Source organism: Oncorhynchus keta, chromosome 8 (genome assembly GCF_023373465.1).
Source record: "Oncorhynchus keta strain PuntledgeMale-10-30-2019 chromosome 8, Oket_V2, whole genome shotgun sequence".
Classification (NCBI taxonomy): domain Eukaryota; kingdom Metazoa; phylum Chordata; class Actinopteri; order Salmoniformes; family Salmonidae; genus Oncorhynchus; species Oncorhynchus keta.
Genome location: NC_068428.1, coordinates 35,796,961 through 35,815,163, shown reverse-complemented (window position 1 = coordinate 35,815,163; position 18,203 = coordinate 35,796,961). Strand labels below are relative to the sequence as shown.

The window sequence follows — 18,203 nt, the reverse complement described above, 5'->3', positions numbered from 1 at the left end:
TTACTGTACATCACTGATGTCAACTATGTCTGTACCCTTTTACTGTACATCAGGATGTTCAACTATGTTTTCTATACTGTAGCCTTTTACTGTACATCAGGATGTGTCTACTATGTTTTCTACACTGTAGCCTTTTACTGTACATCAGGATGTGTTACTATGTTTTCTACTGTAGCCTTTTACTGTACATCAGGTTCTACACTGTATGTGTCTTTTACTACATGATGTTCTACTATACTGTAGCCTTTTACTGTACATCAGGATGTGTCAACTATGTTTTCTATACTGTAGCCTTTTACTGTACATCAGGATGTGTCAACTATGTTTTCTATACTGTACCCTTTTACTGTACATCAGGATGTGTCTACTATGTTTTCTATACTGTAGCCTTTTACTGTAATGTAAAATGGTTCATATGTTCTATTGACCTATTCCTTATGTTCACTACAGAGCACATACAATAAAACATACACACATATATGCTATTTCTTTACAAACTAGTGTACTAAATATAGCTCTGTACATGCTTGTGCATATTGTTCAGTGGATTTTACAGTGGCTTTACATGTCCTTAGTACGCTGATTTTCTAGTTTACCCTACTTTTGGACAGGAATGTTCTGCTAACATACATTTCTGATTCAGTTAAGCAAACGAAGAATTGTATTGCAGTTGGTATGTCTTTTTGTCAGATCAGGTTGGGTATAATCTTTGCTGTATCTCCCTTTTAGTTTGGAATGCTTACAATGTCATCACGTATTTCATTTTCTCTTCTCTTTCCTCATTTCTTGTCACGCCCTGATCTGTTTCACCTGTCCTTGTGCTTGTCTCCACCCCCCTCCAGGTGTCACCCATCTTCCCCATTATCCCCTGTGTATTTATACCTGTGTTTTCTGTCTGCCTGTTGCCAGTTCGTCTTGTTTGTTCAAGTCAACCAGCGCTTCTCTTGTTTTCTCGTCCTCCTCGTGTCGACCCTTGCCTGTCCAGACTGAGCCTGCCTGTCGTCCTGTACCTTGGCCCCACTACTCTGGATTACCGTCTTCTGCCTGACCTGGGCCTGCCTGTCGTCCTGTACCTTGGCCCCACTACTCTGGATTACCGACTTCTGCCTGACCTGGGCCTGCCTGTCGTCCTGTACCTTTGCTTCTACTCTGGATTACCGACCCCTGCCTGCCTTGACCTGTAGTTTCCCTGCCCCGGTTGTTACAATAAACATTGTTACTTCAACACAGTCTGCACTTTGGTCTTACCTGAAACCTGATATTTATCTTATTCCAACCACATTCTATGTGTTCTAAATCACCTGCTTGATCATCACACCCCTGGCCTCTCCTCCCTCCCTTCAGTTTCTCCATAGCAATGTTACAGGCACGTCGCCATCTTGGTTAATCTTTTAGCCAGCATGGTGTCTAACCTCTGCTTGTCACCGGGGGTAAACTACCTGCCCTCCAGGACACCTACACCACCCGATGTTACAGGAAGGCCATAAAGATCATCAAGGACATCAACCACCCGAGCCACTGCCTGTTCACCCCGCTATCATCCAGAAGGCGAGGCCAGTACAGGTGCATCAAAGCTGGGACCAAGAGACTGAAAAACAGCTTCTATCTCAAGGCCATCAGACTGTTAAACAGCCACCACTAACATTGAGTGGCTGCTGCCAACACACTGTCATTGACACTGACCCAACTCCAGCCACTTTAATAATGGGAATTGATGGGAAATGACGTAAATATATCACTAGCCACTTTAAACAATGCTACCTTATATAATGTTACTTACCCTACATTATTCATCTCATATGCATACGTATATACTGTACTCTATATCATCGACTGCATCCTTATGTAATACATGTATCACTAGCCACTTTAACTATGCCACTTTGTTTACATACTCATCTCATATGTATATACTGTACTCGATACCATCTACTGTATCTTGCCTATGCTGCTCTGTACCATCACTCATTCATATATCTTTATGTACATATTCTTTATCCCCTTACACTGTGTATAAGACAGTAGTTTTGGAATTGTTAGTTAGATTACTTGTTGGTTATTACTGCATTGTCGGAACTAGAAGCACAAGCATTTCGCTACACTCGCATTAATGTCTGCTAAGCATGTGTATGTGACAAATACAATTTGATTTGATTTGATTTTTGATTTACTGATAATAACCTTATATCACTGAGACGGATGAAGGGAATTCAGATTTCATGGGACAGAACTGAAATACCTTACTTTACAAGTTGTAGTAAACTTAATAGGCTAACTAAAACAAGTCCTCTCAATTTACAGATGTATACGTTTTAAGTTGGATGAGCTATAATTGTCACGCCCTGATCTGTTTCACCTGTCCTTGTGATTGTCTCCTCCCCTCCAGGTGTCGCTTATTTTCCCTGGTGTATTTTATCCCTGTGTTTCCTGTCTCTCTGTGCCAGTTCATCTTGTACGTTCAAGTCAACTAGCATTTTTTTTTTTTGCCTGTCCACAACCATTCTCTTACCTCTTTTGGATTGTGAATAAACATCTTGGACTCTAACCATGGCAGGGTAGCCTAGTGGTTAGAGCGTTGGACTAGTAACCGGAAGGTTGCAAGTTCAAACCCCCGAGCTGACAAGGTACAAATCTGTTGTTCTGCCCCTGAACAGGCAGGTAACCCACTGTTCCTAGGCAGTCATTGAAAATAAGAATTTGTTCTTAACTGACTTGCCTAGTTAAATAAAGGTAAAATAAAATAAAAACTATCTACCTCCTGTGTTTGCATCTGGGTCTCGCCTTGTGTCCTTACAATATTATTATAATTTTCTCAACTATGGAAATGATTTCATTATTGACAGATGGCTGCTATATATTTTTTACTTTGGTTGAGACAGGTTTGTTAATTGTTGTACTTAGAGTCCCTTCTGACTCCTTTCCTGTTTCAGTCAAAATCCAATCAATGGACCAGACATCCAGAATCTGTTTTAAGGCCAAATTCCACTCCATGTACTCATGTGTCATTGCCAAACAATGGAGCAACATGATTGTTATGACAAAAAGGGGCAAGGATTGGAACGTTAGCACATACAGTACAAACTTGATTTGTCCAGGCTAGACCAGACAGTGGGTTCTCAAATCTGTCCTGAGTAACCACAGACAACAAAACAAATCCATTCACTTTTTTGTTGCTATATCTGGTTTAATGCATCATATTTCAGCCTGTGAAAACCAGTATATGTTTTAATTGTAAACTGGTCCCTGAGAAGTAAATTAACTCAAATAAAGTAAAATACATGCCGAAAGCCAGATTTATTTTAAACCAACACAGTATTCTAAATTGTGGGTCTCAGCAAACTAAACTCTCTTGTTTGATCAACACCGCTATTTCTGTTGCAAAGGCAAACTTCAATATTTACGTTCACACACTATTGTTTTTCAAACTCAATTCACAATTGAGCAAAAATGCTCAAATATTTTAATTTTGCCTGTGACAACAAGGTAAATATCTTTGTATTTGTATTTATTATGGATCCCCATTAGATCCTACAAAGGCAGCATCTATTCTTCCTGGGGTCCAGCAAAATTAAGGCAGTTACACCATTTTTAAAAACAATACAATACATTCACAACATATTTCACAACATGTTAAGTCTGTGCCCTCAGGCCTCTACTACCACATATCTACAACACAAAATCCATTTGTACGCGTGTATAGAGCATTTGTTATCGTGTGTGTGTGTATGCATGTCTGTACCTGTGTGTGTATCTCTTCACAGTCCCCGCTGTTCCATAAGGTGTATTTGTATCTGTTTTTTAAAATCTAATTCTACTGCTGTTACCTGATGTGGAGTAGAGTTCCATGAACTCATGGCTCTCTGTAGTACTGTCTGTTCTGGACCTGGGGACTGTGAAGACACCTCTGGTGGCATGTCGTGTGGGGTATGCATGGGTGTCCGAGCTGTGTGCAAGTAGTTCAAACAGACAGCTCGGTGCAGTCAACATGTCAACTGTAGTCCACACGACTGAACCGTAGTCCATGTGCAACAAAACTAGGGCCTGTAGGACCTGCCTTTTTGATAGTGCTGTTAAGGGGGGCAGAGCAGTGCTTTATTATGGACAGACTTCTCCCCATCTTAGATGCTGTTGTATCAATATGTTTTGACCATGACAGTTTACAATCCAGGGTTACTCCAAGCAGTTTAGTCACCTCAACCTGCTCAATTTACACATTATTCACTACAATATTTAGTTGAGGTTTAGGGTTTAGAAAATGATTTGACCTAAATAAAAGACGTTAGTTTTGAAAAAAAATATTTATGACTTAACTTATTCCTTGCTACCCATTCTGAAACTAACTGCAGCTCTTTGTTAAGTGTTGCTGTAATTTCAGTCGCTGTAGTAGCTGACGTGTATAGTGTTGAGTCATCTGCATACATACAGTGCCTTGCGAAAGTATTCGCCCCCCTTGAACTTTGCGACCTTTTGCCACATTTCAGGCTTCAAACATAAAGATATAAAACTGTATTTTTTTGTGAGGAATCAACAACAAGTGGGACACAATCATGAAGTGGAACGACATTTATTGGATATTTCAAACTTTTTTAACAAATCAAAAACTGAAAAATTGGCCGTGCAAAATTATTCAGTCCCTTTACTTTCAGTGCAGCAAACTCTCTCCAGAAGTTCAGTGAGGATCTCTGAATGATCCAATGTTGACCTAAATGACTAATGATGATAAATACAATCCACCTGTGTGTAATCAAGTCTCCGTATAAATGCACCTGCACTGTGATAGTCTCAGAGGTCCGTTAAAAGCGCAGAGAGCATCATGAATTTCCCCTTCTGATGACCAGGTGGGAATCGCATCTCTGCATGTCTGGCAGACATATCAGTGTGGATGACGGATCACCACCTCAAGCTGAAGGCAAGACGGAGCTGCTCTTCCTCCCGGGGAAGGACTGCCCGTTCCATGATCTCGCCATCACGGTTGACAACTCCATTGTGTCCTCCTCCCAGAGCGCTAAGAACCTTGGCGTGATCCTGACAACACCCTACAACATCAAAGGTTCATGCTCTACAACATCCGCAGAGTACGACCCTGCCTCACACAGGAAAATCCAGGCACTTGTCATCTCCCGTCTGGATTACTGCACCGCTGTTGGCTGGGCTCCCTGCCTGTGCAACTCATCCAGAATGCCGCAGCCCGTCTGGTGTTCAACCTTCCCAAGTTCTCTCACGTCACCCCGCTCCTCCGCTCTCTCCACTGGCTTCCAGTTGAAGCTCGCATCCGCTACAAGACCATACGGAGCTGTGAGGGGAACGGCACCTTCCAGGCTCTGATCAGGCCCTACACCCAAACAAGGGCACTGCGTTCATCCACCTCTGGCCTGCTCGCTTCCCTACCACTGAGGAAGTACAGTTCCCGCTCAGCCCAGTCAAAACTGTTCGCTGCTCTGGCTCCCCAATGGAGCGGAGTCAATCACCACCTTCCAGAGACACCTGAAACCCCACCTCTTTAAGGAATACCTAGGATAGATAAAGTAATCCTTCTCACCTTAAAATATTTAGATGCACTATTGTAAAGTGGCTGTTCCACTGGATGTCATAAGAATACTGATAAGAGCGTCTGCTAAATGACTTAAATGTAAATTTGAAGAACAAGGAACACACCAGGCAGGGAGATACTGTTTGGAAGTTTAAACAAAAAGATTTCCCAAGCTTTAAACATCCCAAGGAGCACTGTGTAAGCGATAATATTGAAATGGAAGGAGTATCAGACCACTGAAAATCTACCAAGACCTGGCCGTCCCTCTAAACTTTCAGCTCATACAAGGAGAAGACTGATCAGAGATGCAGCCAAGAGGCCCATGATCACTCTGGATGAACTGCAGAGATCTACAGCTGAGGTGGGAGACTCTGTCCATAAGACAACAATCAGTTGTATATTGTACAAATCTGGCCTTTATGGAAGAGTGGCAAGAAGAAAGCCATTTCTTAAAGATATCCATAAAAAGTGTTGTTTAAAGTTTGCCACAAGCCACCTGGAAGACACACCAAACATGTGGAAGAAGGTGCTCTGGTCAGATGAAACCAAAATTGAACTTTTTGGCAACAATGCAAAACGTTATGTTTGGCGTAAAAGCAACACAGCTAATCACCCTGAACACACCATCCCCCCTGTCAAACATGGTGGTGGCAGCATCATGGTTTGGGCCTGCTTTTCTTCAGCAGGGACAGGGAAGATGGTTAAAATTGATGGGAAGATGGATGGAGCCAAATACAGGACCATTCTGGAAGAAAACCTGATGGAGTCTGCAAAAGACCTGAGACTGGGATGGAGATTTGTCTTCCAACAAGACAATGATCCAAAATATAAAGCAAAATCTACAATGGAATGGTTCAAAAATAAACATATCCAGGTGTTAGAATGGCCAAGTCAAAGTCCAGACCTGAATCCAATCGAGAATCTGTTGAAAGAACTGAAAACTGCTGTTCACAAATGCTCTCCATCCAACCTCACTGAGCTCGAGCTGTTTTGCAAGGAGGAATGGGAAAATATTTCAGTCTCTCGATATGCAAAACTGATAGAGACATACCCCAAGCGACTTACAGCTGTAATCACAGCAAAAGGTGGATCTACAAAGTATTAACTTAAGGGGGCTGAATAATTTTGCACGCCCAATTTTTCAGTTTTTGATTTGTTAAAAAAGTTTGAGATATCCAATAAATGTCGTTCCACTTCATGATTGTGTCCCACTTGTTGTTGATTCTTCACAAAAAAATACAGTTTTATATCTTTATGTTTGAAGCCTGAAATGTGGCAAAAGGTCGCAAAGTTCAAGGGGGCCGAATACTTTCGCAAGGCACTGTAGACACTCTGGCTTTACTCAAGGCCAGTGGCATGTTGTTAGTAAAGATGGAAAAAGTAAGGGGACTAGACAGCTGCCCTGGGGAACTCTACCTGGATTAGGTTGGAGAGGCTTCCATTAAAGAACCCCCTCTGTGTTCTGTTAGACAGGTAAATCTTTATCCACAATATAGCAGGGGGTGAAAGCCATAACGCATACCTTTTTCCAGCAGCAGACTATGATCGAAAATGTCAAAAGACGCACTGTGTAACAAGACAGCCCCCCCAATCTTTTTATAGTCAATTTCTCTCAGCCAATCATCAATCATTTGTGTATCTGCTGTGTAATCATTTGTGTATCTGCTGTGTTTGTTGAATGTCCTTCCCTATAAATGTGCTGAAAGTCTTGTCAATTTTTTCATTGTAAAATAGCATTGTATCTACCAAAGTTCCAAAGGCTGAGCCTAATATAGTGTATAAGAGGTCATACAATAGGTAAAACTATTTTTTCCAAAAGTTGACTAAGGGTTGGTGACAGGCTGATTGGTCGGCTATTTGAGCCAGTGAAGGAGGCTTTACTATTCTTCGGTAGCGGAATGAGTTTTGCTTCCCTCCAGACCCGAGCGCCCACTTTCTCATAGGCTTAAATTGAAGATATGAAGACATTTTTGAAGACATTTTTACATTTCTCATCAATCCACTGGGATTTAACAGTTTTTACAGTCATTTTTTTAATGGGTGCACGCTTATTAGTAACTGGAATAAGGAATTTCATATGTGTCAAGAGCAGCATCTGTTTGCTCCTCATTACACACCACAGACCCAAAAATATTATTTACATCAACAACATACAGTAGGATTCACTACAAAACCTATTGTATGACCTCTTATACACTATATTAGGCTCAGCCTTTGGAACTTTGGTTTTCCTAGATATGGCTACTACATTGAGATCACTAAATCTGATGGATTTGGATACTGCTTTAAAGCAGCAGGTAGCCTTGTGGTTAGAGCGTTGGAATCGTAAACGAAAGGTTGGTAGATCAAATCCCCGAGCTGACAAGGTCAAATGTCTGCCGTTCTGCTCTTGAGCTAGGCAGTTAACCCACTGTTCCTATGCTGTCATTGAAAATAAGAATGTGTTCTTTACTGACTTGCTGAGTTAAATAAAAAATAAAAAATAAAAAATAAAATAAAAAATATATATATATATATATATATATCTGCAGCATCATTAAAGATGTGATAAATACATGTTGATGATTTAATTCCTGTGCTACTTTTAACTACCCTGGTAGGTTGACTGATAACCTGAATCAGGTTGCAGGCACTGGTTACAGTTTGAAGTTTTTTCTTGAGTGAGCAGCTTGATGAAAGCCAGTCAATATTTAAATCACCCAGAAAATATACCTCTCTGTTGATTTCACATACATTATCAAGCATTTCACAGATGTTATCCAGATACTGACTTTTAGCACTTGGTGGTCTATGGCAACTTCCCACAAGAATGGGCTATAGGTGAGGCAGATGAACCTGTAGCCATATTTCTTCAGCAGTATTCAACACGAGATCCTCTCTAAGCTTTCCAGAAATGTGGTTCTAATTGGCAACACCTCCACCTTTGGCATTTCTGTATTTTCTGTGGATGCTATAACCATGTATTGCTACTACTGAATCATCAAATGTATTATCTAAGTGAGTTTCAGATTGTCAGAATATGAATGTCATCTGTTACTAGTAACATTGATTTCATGAACCTCGTGTCTTAACACTTCTTAAGGCCAGGGGGCACTATTTTCACATCCGGATGAAAAGTGTGCCTAAAGTAAACTGCCTGCTACTCAGGCCCAGAAGCTAGGATATGCATATAATTGGTCGATTTGGATAGAATACACTCTACAGTTTCTAAAACTGTTAAAATTGTCTGTCAGTATAACAGAACTTATTTGGCAGACGAAACCCAGAGGACAAACCATCCAGGATTTTTTTTATTGAGGTTGCTCTCTTTTCGATGTGTTTTCTATGTGGATCTAGATTTCTAAGGCACTTGCTTGCAGTTCCTATCGCTTCCATTAGATGTCAACAGTCTAGAAATTGGTTGATATTTTTCCTTTGAGAAATGAAGAAGTAGCCATTTCCTTTCTGGGTGGATAGCCAAGTGTACTGTTGTGGTTGGGGCGCACGACCTGAAAGCTCGCTCCACTTTGTTTTCGTCCGATATTGAACACAGTTTATTCCGTCTTAAATGTTATCGATTATTTGCGTTTAAAAATACCTAAAGTTGGATTAGGAAAGTTGTTTGAAATGTTTGGATCAAGTACAGGTAACTTCTTAGATACTTTGTAGTCATGTTGCGCAAGTTGGAACAGGTGTATTTTCTGAATCAAACGCACCAAATAAATGGACATTTTGGGGATATAACGACGGAATTTATCGAACAAAAGGACCATTTGTGCAGGGGCAAAAATCTGATTTCAACTTTGGAGGGGACAATTACATTACATTTTCTCAAGAGCAATTCCTGAGGGGGACACCAAAAGTAGTGCTGTAACACAGCCTACGTTGTAATATGTTAAATGTATATTGAGGAACCATATTTACTACAACTGGATAATTGATAGGTACAGTAGTTAACTGAAGGGTTGTCCCAACTTGTTCAAATTTTTAAATCATTATAATACTACTACTAATAATAGTTACAGCAGTGTTCCTTATCAGTACAGTATGTATGCAGGTATTTGTACTTACAACCAGTAATACCAAGAAAGGGCAGTAGGTGGCAATGGTACTGTACACTGTGTATGGGTGCAGTTTTCATAAATACAATGAATATCGTGTGATGTCATCTAAAATAATCTCCATTGAGAACCATCACAAAGTTGGTCTCCGTATTGAATTTCCATGGCATTTTCCAATTATGTCCTATTTTACAAGTCTAAAAAACCTTTCATAAAAGATTTAGATGCACTATTGTAAAGTGGCTGTTCCACAGCAATAATAATTATTAAGGAAAAACAACCTTTTATGAGTAGATAATGGTGGTGGTCCTTCTGTAGCTCAGTTGGTAGAGCATGGCGCTTGTAACGCCAGGGTAGTGGGTTCGATTCCCGGGACCACCCATACGTAGAATGTATGCACACATGACTGTAAGTCGCTTTGGATAAAAGCGTCTGCTAAATGGCACATACATACATACATACATACACTGGATGTCATAAGGTGTATGCACCAATTTGTAAGTCGCTCTGGATAAGAGCGTCTGCTAAATGACTTAAATGTAATGTAAATGTAAATGTTGCCAAACAAAGACTCAACAAACTTACCTGAGACTCCCTGTCTCTGCTAGTCTGTCCCTCTGCCCATCTGTCCCCAGCTCTGCTGTCTGTGTGCCATCTGTCCCCAGCTCTGCTGTCTGTGTGCCATATGTTGCCTGATATGCCTAATGACATCATTGTGAAACATTTCTATTAGCATTTCACTTTCTTATTAGCATTTTATTAACTAGTTTTTGAGATATTAGGCTACTAGGGTTCTTACTTTGCGTTTTAGTGTACTGAAAAGTACTCTGTCCTTTTTCTGCCATTTTTCTACCTGGCTGGCTACACACACACAGTGTTCAGGTTATTACCAGTAGGAGATGGGCTTCTATCATCTTCTATCATTCTAGATGGGCTTCAATCTAAAAGGTAGCTAGCTGGTCAGCTAGCAAATATCAAACGGATTGCAGTGATAAGGGTTGACAGCTGTATGAGGTCACCATTTACACAACGTATGCTGCAACCTTTTGGAATTGTAATATAGTTTGTTTTTTAGTGGCTGGCTTCCAACAATAGCTGAATTTGCAGAGCTAGCGAGCACCAATTCCGTTTCGGTGGCGTTTGCTATAATCTTTGCTATCGTCAGTTTACTCAAGATCGGCACACAGGTGCTTCAAATTCCCCAAGCGACAATTTAGCTTTTGCAACGAGACCATTAAATATATTTAAGACAATGGCAGAAGAGTAATGTCAGTTTGGAGTTCAGTGTATCGCTAACCTTATCACAGGGACGTCGAAGCACTACAGCTACATGCTGATCTTGGAATAAACAGACGATGTCAAAGATGGAATATTTGACGACTCCACGTATATTGAATAGGTACTAGCTAGCTTGCTAGCTAATGTTTGCTCGCTGGCTGTGCAAATTCAGCTATTGTGTGTGAACCCTGACAACATAAAACATCATTATGGTGCGATTGACTGGTTTAACATCACGTTAGTTACGTGTATTAAGTGACTTTCAGACGGTAGACACGAACCCTCTGTTACCTTGCCAGTTAAGGAACACACAACATTGCGTTGCTAGTTTCTCTCATTGACTCAAATTCAAAGAGCTGCACACACTGGTTGATGTTACTGTAGCTAAATAGCAAACATCAGCTAACATAGTGTGTGTGACCTGTAATAGAATGCAGCGAAAATGAAGACTGGTGACGGTTATTAAATGTGTTTTCTTGTATTGAGTGGTAGATTCCGTCAGATTCCCACACATGCACAGAACCTGCATCTTGTGCCACTGCTGAGGGTTGGGGGGGGGCAGTGGATCAAACCATTGTGAGGCAAAGGGTGGGGGTCGCAATCTTTTGAAACGTATAAACGAGCTAATAAGTGTCTACAATCAGCGCAAGTGCTTTCATTGCGTATTATGAATATTATTGAAATTACATAGTTATGTTTCCAGTGATATATTGGGGATTACAAATCATATTTTTCCCAGGATGGGAAACCCCCGTCCCACCTGGGATTTCGCCTGTGGATCAAGGCATCAGCGCTCGTATCGTCGTATTCCACCGGATCTCTCATCACACCCGCACCACACACTAGAATACTGCAGCACCGTTTCCCCTGCCATAAACCCTCACATTGGTGCCACAAAAAAAGAGAAGATGACGATGTTTAGGTTCGCAGAGAAAATTGTGTACTGTTTTTGGATATTGATTAGCGATTTTCAAGGATGCAAATAAATTCCAAAATATGTGTGGAGTTTTTAGTTCAGATTATTTGTTTGAAATATGTGATCTATAAAGAGAGCTTTATAATCGAGATATTCACTTTTTGGGTTTGAATAGTGTGAGAAAACAACAATATATTTAGTGAGAATCACAAAATAGGGTATAATTTTATTTCTAGCTCTTAAAGGGGCAGTAGCCTACATGGGGTATACAGATTTAAATTACAGCATTATTTAATATGCAGTAATTCTTCTGCTATTTATTCTGTTACTAATCATATTTAAATGTTAATTGTTTATTCTGATTACAATTATTATTTCTCATCTTTTAACTAAATAAACATATTTTGCTTCCAATATGTAAGCAGGTCAAATCAAAATGTATTTGTCACATACACATGGTTAGCAGATGTTAATGCAAGTGTAGCGAAATGCTTGTATATATAGCTGTCCGATAACACATTCTGAGCTCTGTCAGAATGTGTTAGACAGACCACAATATAGGTGAAGTCAACTGGCAAAGGAGTTGCATTTTTGAGCAGTGATAGTCAAAGCAACCTTTAGCCTATCCCATGAGTGTTTGCGAGTTATATGACATATCAGATCTGTTGTAAGAGAATGATGAACAACAGAGTTAGACACGCCCATCCAAACATTTCCATAAAGGTGTCATCGCTTGGTCTGTCCGCTTGGTCTCTCAGGTAGTAGTAGTCTCTCAGGTAGTAGTAGTCTCTCAGGTAAGTAGTCTCTCAGGTAGTAGTAGTCTCTCAGATAGTAGTAGTCTCTCAGGTAGTAGTAGTAAATAATAAGGTAATAATATGTCATTTCTCAGGCTTTTATCCAAAGTCTTACAGTCATTGTGCATGAAATGGGTGGTCCAGAATAAACTACCCTGGCTACAAGCGCCAGTCCCAACTGAGCTACAGAAGGTAGTATCTCAGGTAGTATTAGTCTTGTAGTAGTAGTCTTCAGACATTAGTCATTACATTGGATGAAATCATGCCCAGAGTAAACTGCCTGCTACTCAGTCCCAGTTGTGAATATATGCATATTATTAGTTGATTTGGATAGAGAACACTCTGAAGTTTCTACATCTGTTTGAATGATGTCTGTGAGTATAACAGAATTCATATGTCAGGCAAAAACCTGAGAAAAATCCAACCAGGAAGTGGTAAATCTGAGGTTTGTGGTTTTTCAACTCTTGGCCTATCGCATACACAGTGTCTATGGGGTCATATTGCACTTCCTAAGGCTTCCACTAGATGTCAACAGTCTTTAGATCCTTGTTTGATGCCTCTACTGTGAAGTGGGGGCCAATGAGATTTATTGAGTATAGGTCTTCCCAGAGAGCCATCAGCTGACCAACAGCGAGCTCTGGTCCATTGCATTTCTGAAGACAAAGGAATTCTCCGGTTGGAACGTTATTGAAGATTTATGTGAAGAACATCCTAAAGATTGATTCTATACTTCGTTTGACATGTTTCTACGGACTGTAATGGAACTTTTGGACTTTTTGTCTGCCCTTGGTGATCGCGCGGCATGAATAAGAACCTAAGAACCTTGGCGTGATCCTGGACAACACCCTGTCGTTCTCAACTAACATCAAGGCGGTGGCCCGTTCCTGTAGGTTCATGCTCTACAACATCCGCAGAGTACGACCCTGCCTCACACAGGAAGCGGCGCAGGTCCTAATCCAGGCACTTGTCATCTCCCGTCTGGATTACTGCAACTCGCTGTTGGCTGGGTTCCCTGCCTGTGCCATTAAAACAACTCATCCAGAACGCCGCAGCCCGTCTGGTGTTCAACCTTCCCAAGTTCTCTCACGTCACCCCGCTCCTCCGCTCTCTCCACTGGCTTCCAGTTGAAGCTCGCATCCGCTACAAGACCATGGTGCTTGCCTACGGAGCTGTGGGGGGAACGGCACCTCAGTACCTCCAGGCTCTGATCAGGCCCTACACCCAAACAAGGGCACTGCGTTCATCCACCTCTGGCCTGCTCGCCTCCCTACCACTGAGGAAGTACAGTTCCCGCTCAGCCCAGTCAAAACTGTTCGCTGCTCTGGCCCCCCAATGGTGGAACAAACTCCCTCACGACGCCAGGACAGCGGAGTCAATCACCACCTTCCGGAGACACCTGAAACCCCACCTCTTTAAGGAATACCTAGGATAGGATAAAGTAAAAGATTTAGATGCACTATTGTAAAGTGGCTGTTCCACTGGATGTCATAAGGTGAATGCACCAATTTGTAAGTCGCTCTGGATAAGAGCGTCTGCTAAATGACTTAAATGTAATGTAAATGTAATTTGGAATACTGGGCTAAACGCGCTAACACAAAGGAGATATTTGCACTTAAATTATGAACTTTATCGAACAAATCAAACATTTATTGTGGAACTGGGATTCATGGGAGTGCATTCTGATGAAGATCATCAAAGGTAAGGGAATATTTATAATGTTATTTCTGACTTCTGTTGACTCCAACATGGCGGATATCTTTTTGGGTTGTGTTGGTCTCTGAGCGCCGTACTCAGATTATTGCTTGGTTTGCTTTTTCCGTAAAGTTTAAAAAAAATCTGACACAGCGGTTGCATTAAGGAGAAGTATATCTTTAATTCTGTGAATAACATTTGTATCTTTTATCAATGTTTATTGTGAGTATTTCTGTAAATTGATGTGGCTCTCTGCAAATTCACGGGATGTTTTGGAGGCAAAGCCAAATGTAAACTGAGGTTTTTGGATATAAATATGAACTTGATCGAACAAAACATACATGTATTGTGTAATAGTTGTCCCGGGAGTGTCATCTGATGAAGAATATCAAAGGTTAGTGATTCATTTTATGTCTATTTCTGATTTTTGTGACTCCTCTCTTTGGTTGGAAAATGCTTTCTGTGACTAGTTTCTGACCTAACATAATGACATGTTCTGCTTTCACCGAAAAGCCTTTTTGAAATCGGACACTGTGGTTGAATTAATGAGGATTTTATCTTTAAAATGTTGTCTAATACTTGTATGGTTGAGAAATTTGAATTATGAGATTTCTGTTGATTGAATTTGGCGCCCTGCAATTTCATTGGCTGTTAGCGGGTGGATTTCATTGGCTGTGCGCTAGCGGAACCCCGTTTCTAGACAGTTTAATCAGTACTTTGTTGAGAACCTTTGGCAGCGATTACAGCCTTGAGTCTTCTTGGGTATGACACTACAAGCTTGGCACAACTGTATTTGGGGAGTTTCTCCCATTCTTTGCAGATCCTCTCTGCAAAGGGCCTGAATACATTCCGAATGCACTGTAGGTCGCCTAGTAAACGACGCCCACTCTGGTATGTTCTATTGCGAACAGTCTGGGGCTCGTTGTTGTTTCTCTGTTTACTACTCAATGATGTTTTACTCATTAAGTCAAAAGATAAAATTAACTGCAGTACACTGGTCTGAAATATATTAGCATAACTAGGCTACACAGAACTGTTGCGAACCCACTGTAAAATGAGAGCGTTTTACCATATTAAAACGTGTCCCAGTCCAACATGCCTAGTAGCTCTGCCCACTATGGCCAAGAGTTTCAAATCGTCTTGATTTGAACGCTTGTTATGGCATTTTCACACACATTCATTACACCTGTTCAGTTTACAGGTGTTTACAGGTGATTATAACGTTTGAATATTGTACTTTCAGACACATGAAATTGTGCCACTGCACACGTTCTGAACGCCTGTGTAGTAACGGGTACTTTATAATCACCTGTAAATGCACACCGAACAGGTGTAATGCACGTGTGTAAAAATGCCCATAACAAGCATTCAAATCAAGACGATTTACGGAGCGCTCTCTGAAATAACGCCTCGATCACACCGAGAGTGTTTTGGTAGAGAGGTACATTCATTGAATGGAAGACTGCTGATGCCTCGCAGAGGCAGTTGCAGTGCGTTCTGTGTGGTGCATACTTTGGATTTATTAAACATATACGTCAAATTGTATGTGTTGACGGCTTGACAGAAATGGTAGCATCAGGTGAATTTTGAGTTTTTGTTGCAAACATGTCCAGATGATGCTATATACTAGCTCAAACACTATTGGTGTGATCAGGGCGTCGGCGCTCGTATCGTCGTATTCCCCTGGATCTAGTTATCTAATTACACCCGCACTATACAATAGAATAATGCAGCACCGTTTCCGTTGCCATAGACTCGCCCATTCAAACATTGACATAAACTTGCCTGTCATCTACATTTGGAATCAGAGTTATGGAACTACCAGACCTAGAACTTTTCCATCCCAGGCCAAATATGAGTGAAATCAAACCTACCGATCCAGCAGCCACTAACGCTGGAGAGGAAAAGGACTGGGCAGCATCAGCCTGTTCTGACAGTTTAAAAACAAAGAAACCTAGATCCGTAAGTGATACATTTTTACCATCTGTTTGCCTTTTGCCTATAAAATCACTATCTTCACGTATACAATATTGCTAATTTATTTGACAAAAACTTTTGCTTTATAATCTTGTTTTCCAAATAGCCCAAACCCCAGAATGCCGTGACAATCGCCGTCTCCTCTCGAACACTTTTCAACATGGATGAGGAACGGAAGATCTATGAGGAAGAGGGAGTCGAGAAGTATATGGCCTACATGAATCAACAGGAGCTCGAGAATGAGCCACTCATGCCAGGTGTTGCGTTTCCCCTTGTGAAGGTATATTAGAGGGATTTAATTAACTAAAGATTTGGCCTACTTGCATGCCTGTATATGGGAGTATAAGAGGGTGGGTTTGTACTACGACTTCATATAAATTCTGTATTGTGGGTGAAAAGGAAACTTCATTCACTGTGATGCCAATGTCTTTAGGCCTAGATGGAATTTGTGTAATGCATCTAGAATAGTGTTTTGCTCAGAATTACAATAGGCAATATTGTTTCCCACAATTATGCACACCCTCTATAAATGAATGCATAAAAATGGCAGAATATTCTTGCTATTTAAATGACACTTTGTGCCTGGAAGAATATTACAGAACCTTTCCAGTTGAATAGGTTTTTGAGGAACCCCTCTGTTAATTCGAGGAACCCTTGTGTAAAGGTTTGAAAAGGAATATTTTTGTGATGGGAGGTATTCAATGTTGAGCCTTTTTGATAATATATTGTAGAGGTGCCTGTCTATCAGATTGGCTGCGTGGCTTATTGGAGCCGTGGCTTTCAGTCTAATACACACCAGCCAGGTTGTAGTTGGTCTAGTCTAGTACAAACCTGTCAGGTTGTAGTTGGTCTAGTCTAATACAAACCAGCCAGGTTATAGTCGGTCTAGTCTAGTACAAACCAGCCAGGTTGTAGTTGGTCTAAAACAAACCAGCCAGGTTGTAGTTGGTCTAGTCTAATACAAACCAGCCAGGTTGTAGTTGGTCTAAGTACAAACCAGCCAGGTTGTAGTTGGTCTAGTCTAGTACAAACCAGCCAGGTTGTAGTTGGTCTAATACAAACCAATACAAACCAGCCAGGTTGTAGTTGGTCTAGTCTAGTACAAACCAGTCAGGTTGTAGTTGGTCTAGTCTAGTACAAACCAGCCAGGTTATAGTCGGTCTAGTCTAGTACAAACCAGCCAGGTTGTAGTTGGTCTAGTCTAGTACAAACCAGCCAGGTTGTAGTTGGTCTAATACAAACCAGCCTAGTCTAGTACAAACCAGCCAGGTTGTAGTTGGTCTAGTCTAGTACAAACCAGCCAGGTTGTAGTTGGTCTAGTCTAGTTGGTACAAACCAGCCAGGTTGTAGTTGGTCTAGTCTAGTACAAACCAGCCAGGTTGTAGTTGGTCTAGTCTAATACAAACCAGCCAGGTTGTAGTTGGTCTAGTCTAATACAAAACCAGCCAGGTTGTAGTTGGTCTAAATACAAACCTAAACAAACCAGCCAGGTTGTAGTTGGTCTAGTCAGCCAGTACAAACCAGTCAGGTTGTAGTTGGTCTAATACAAACCAGCCAGGTTATAGTCGGTCTAGTCTAGTACAAACCAGCCAGGTTGTAGTTGGTCTAATACAAACCAGCCAGGTTGTAGTTGGTCTAGTCTAATAGAAACCAGCCAGGTTGTAGTTGGTCTAGTCTAATACAAACCAGCCAGGTTGTAGTTGGTCTAGTCTAGTACAAACCAGCCAGGTTGTAGTTGGTCTAGTCTAGTACAAACCAGCCAGGTTGTAGTTGGTCTAATACAAACCAGCCAGGTTGTAGTTGGTCTAATACAAACCAGCCAGGTTGTAGTTGGTCTAATACAAACCAGCCAGGTTGTAGTTGGTCTAATACAAACCAGCCAGGTTGTAGTTGGTCTAATACAAACCAGCCAGGTTGTAGTTGGTCTAATACAAACCAGCCAGGTTGTAGTTGGTCTAATACAAACCATTTACATT

General features: G+C 41.0%; 1 protein-coding gene across 1 annotated transcript in view; it reads left to right on the top strand.

Moving 5' to 3' along the window:
* The first annotated feature begins 15,619 nt into the window (after positions 1–15,619).
* Positions 15,620–18,203, top strand: part of LOC118387149 (cytosolic 5'-nucleotidase 1A-like) — an 18,899-nt gene continuing 16,315 nt past the window's right edge. The window contains exons 1-2 of the mRNA XM_052524111.1: positions 15,620–16,212; positions 16,334–16,507. Coding sequence (XP_052380071.1) covers positions 16,063–16,212; positions 16,334–16,507 — 324 coding nt within the window. The 5' untranslated portion in view covers positions 15,620–16,062. The remainder of the gene's footprint in view (positions 16,213–16,333; positions 16,508–18,203) is intronic.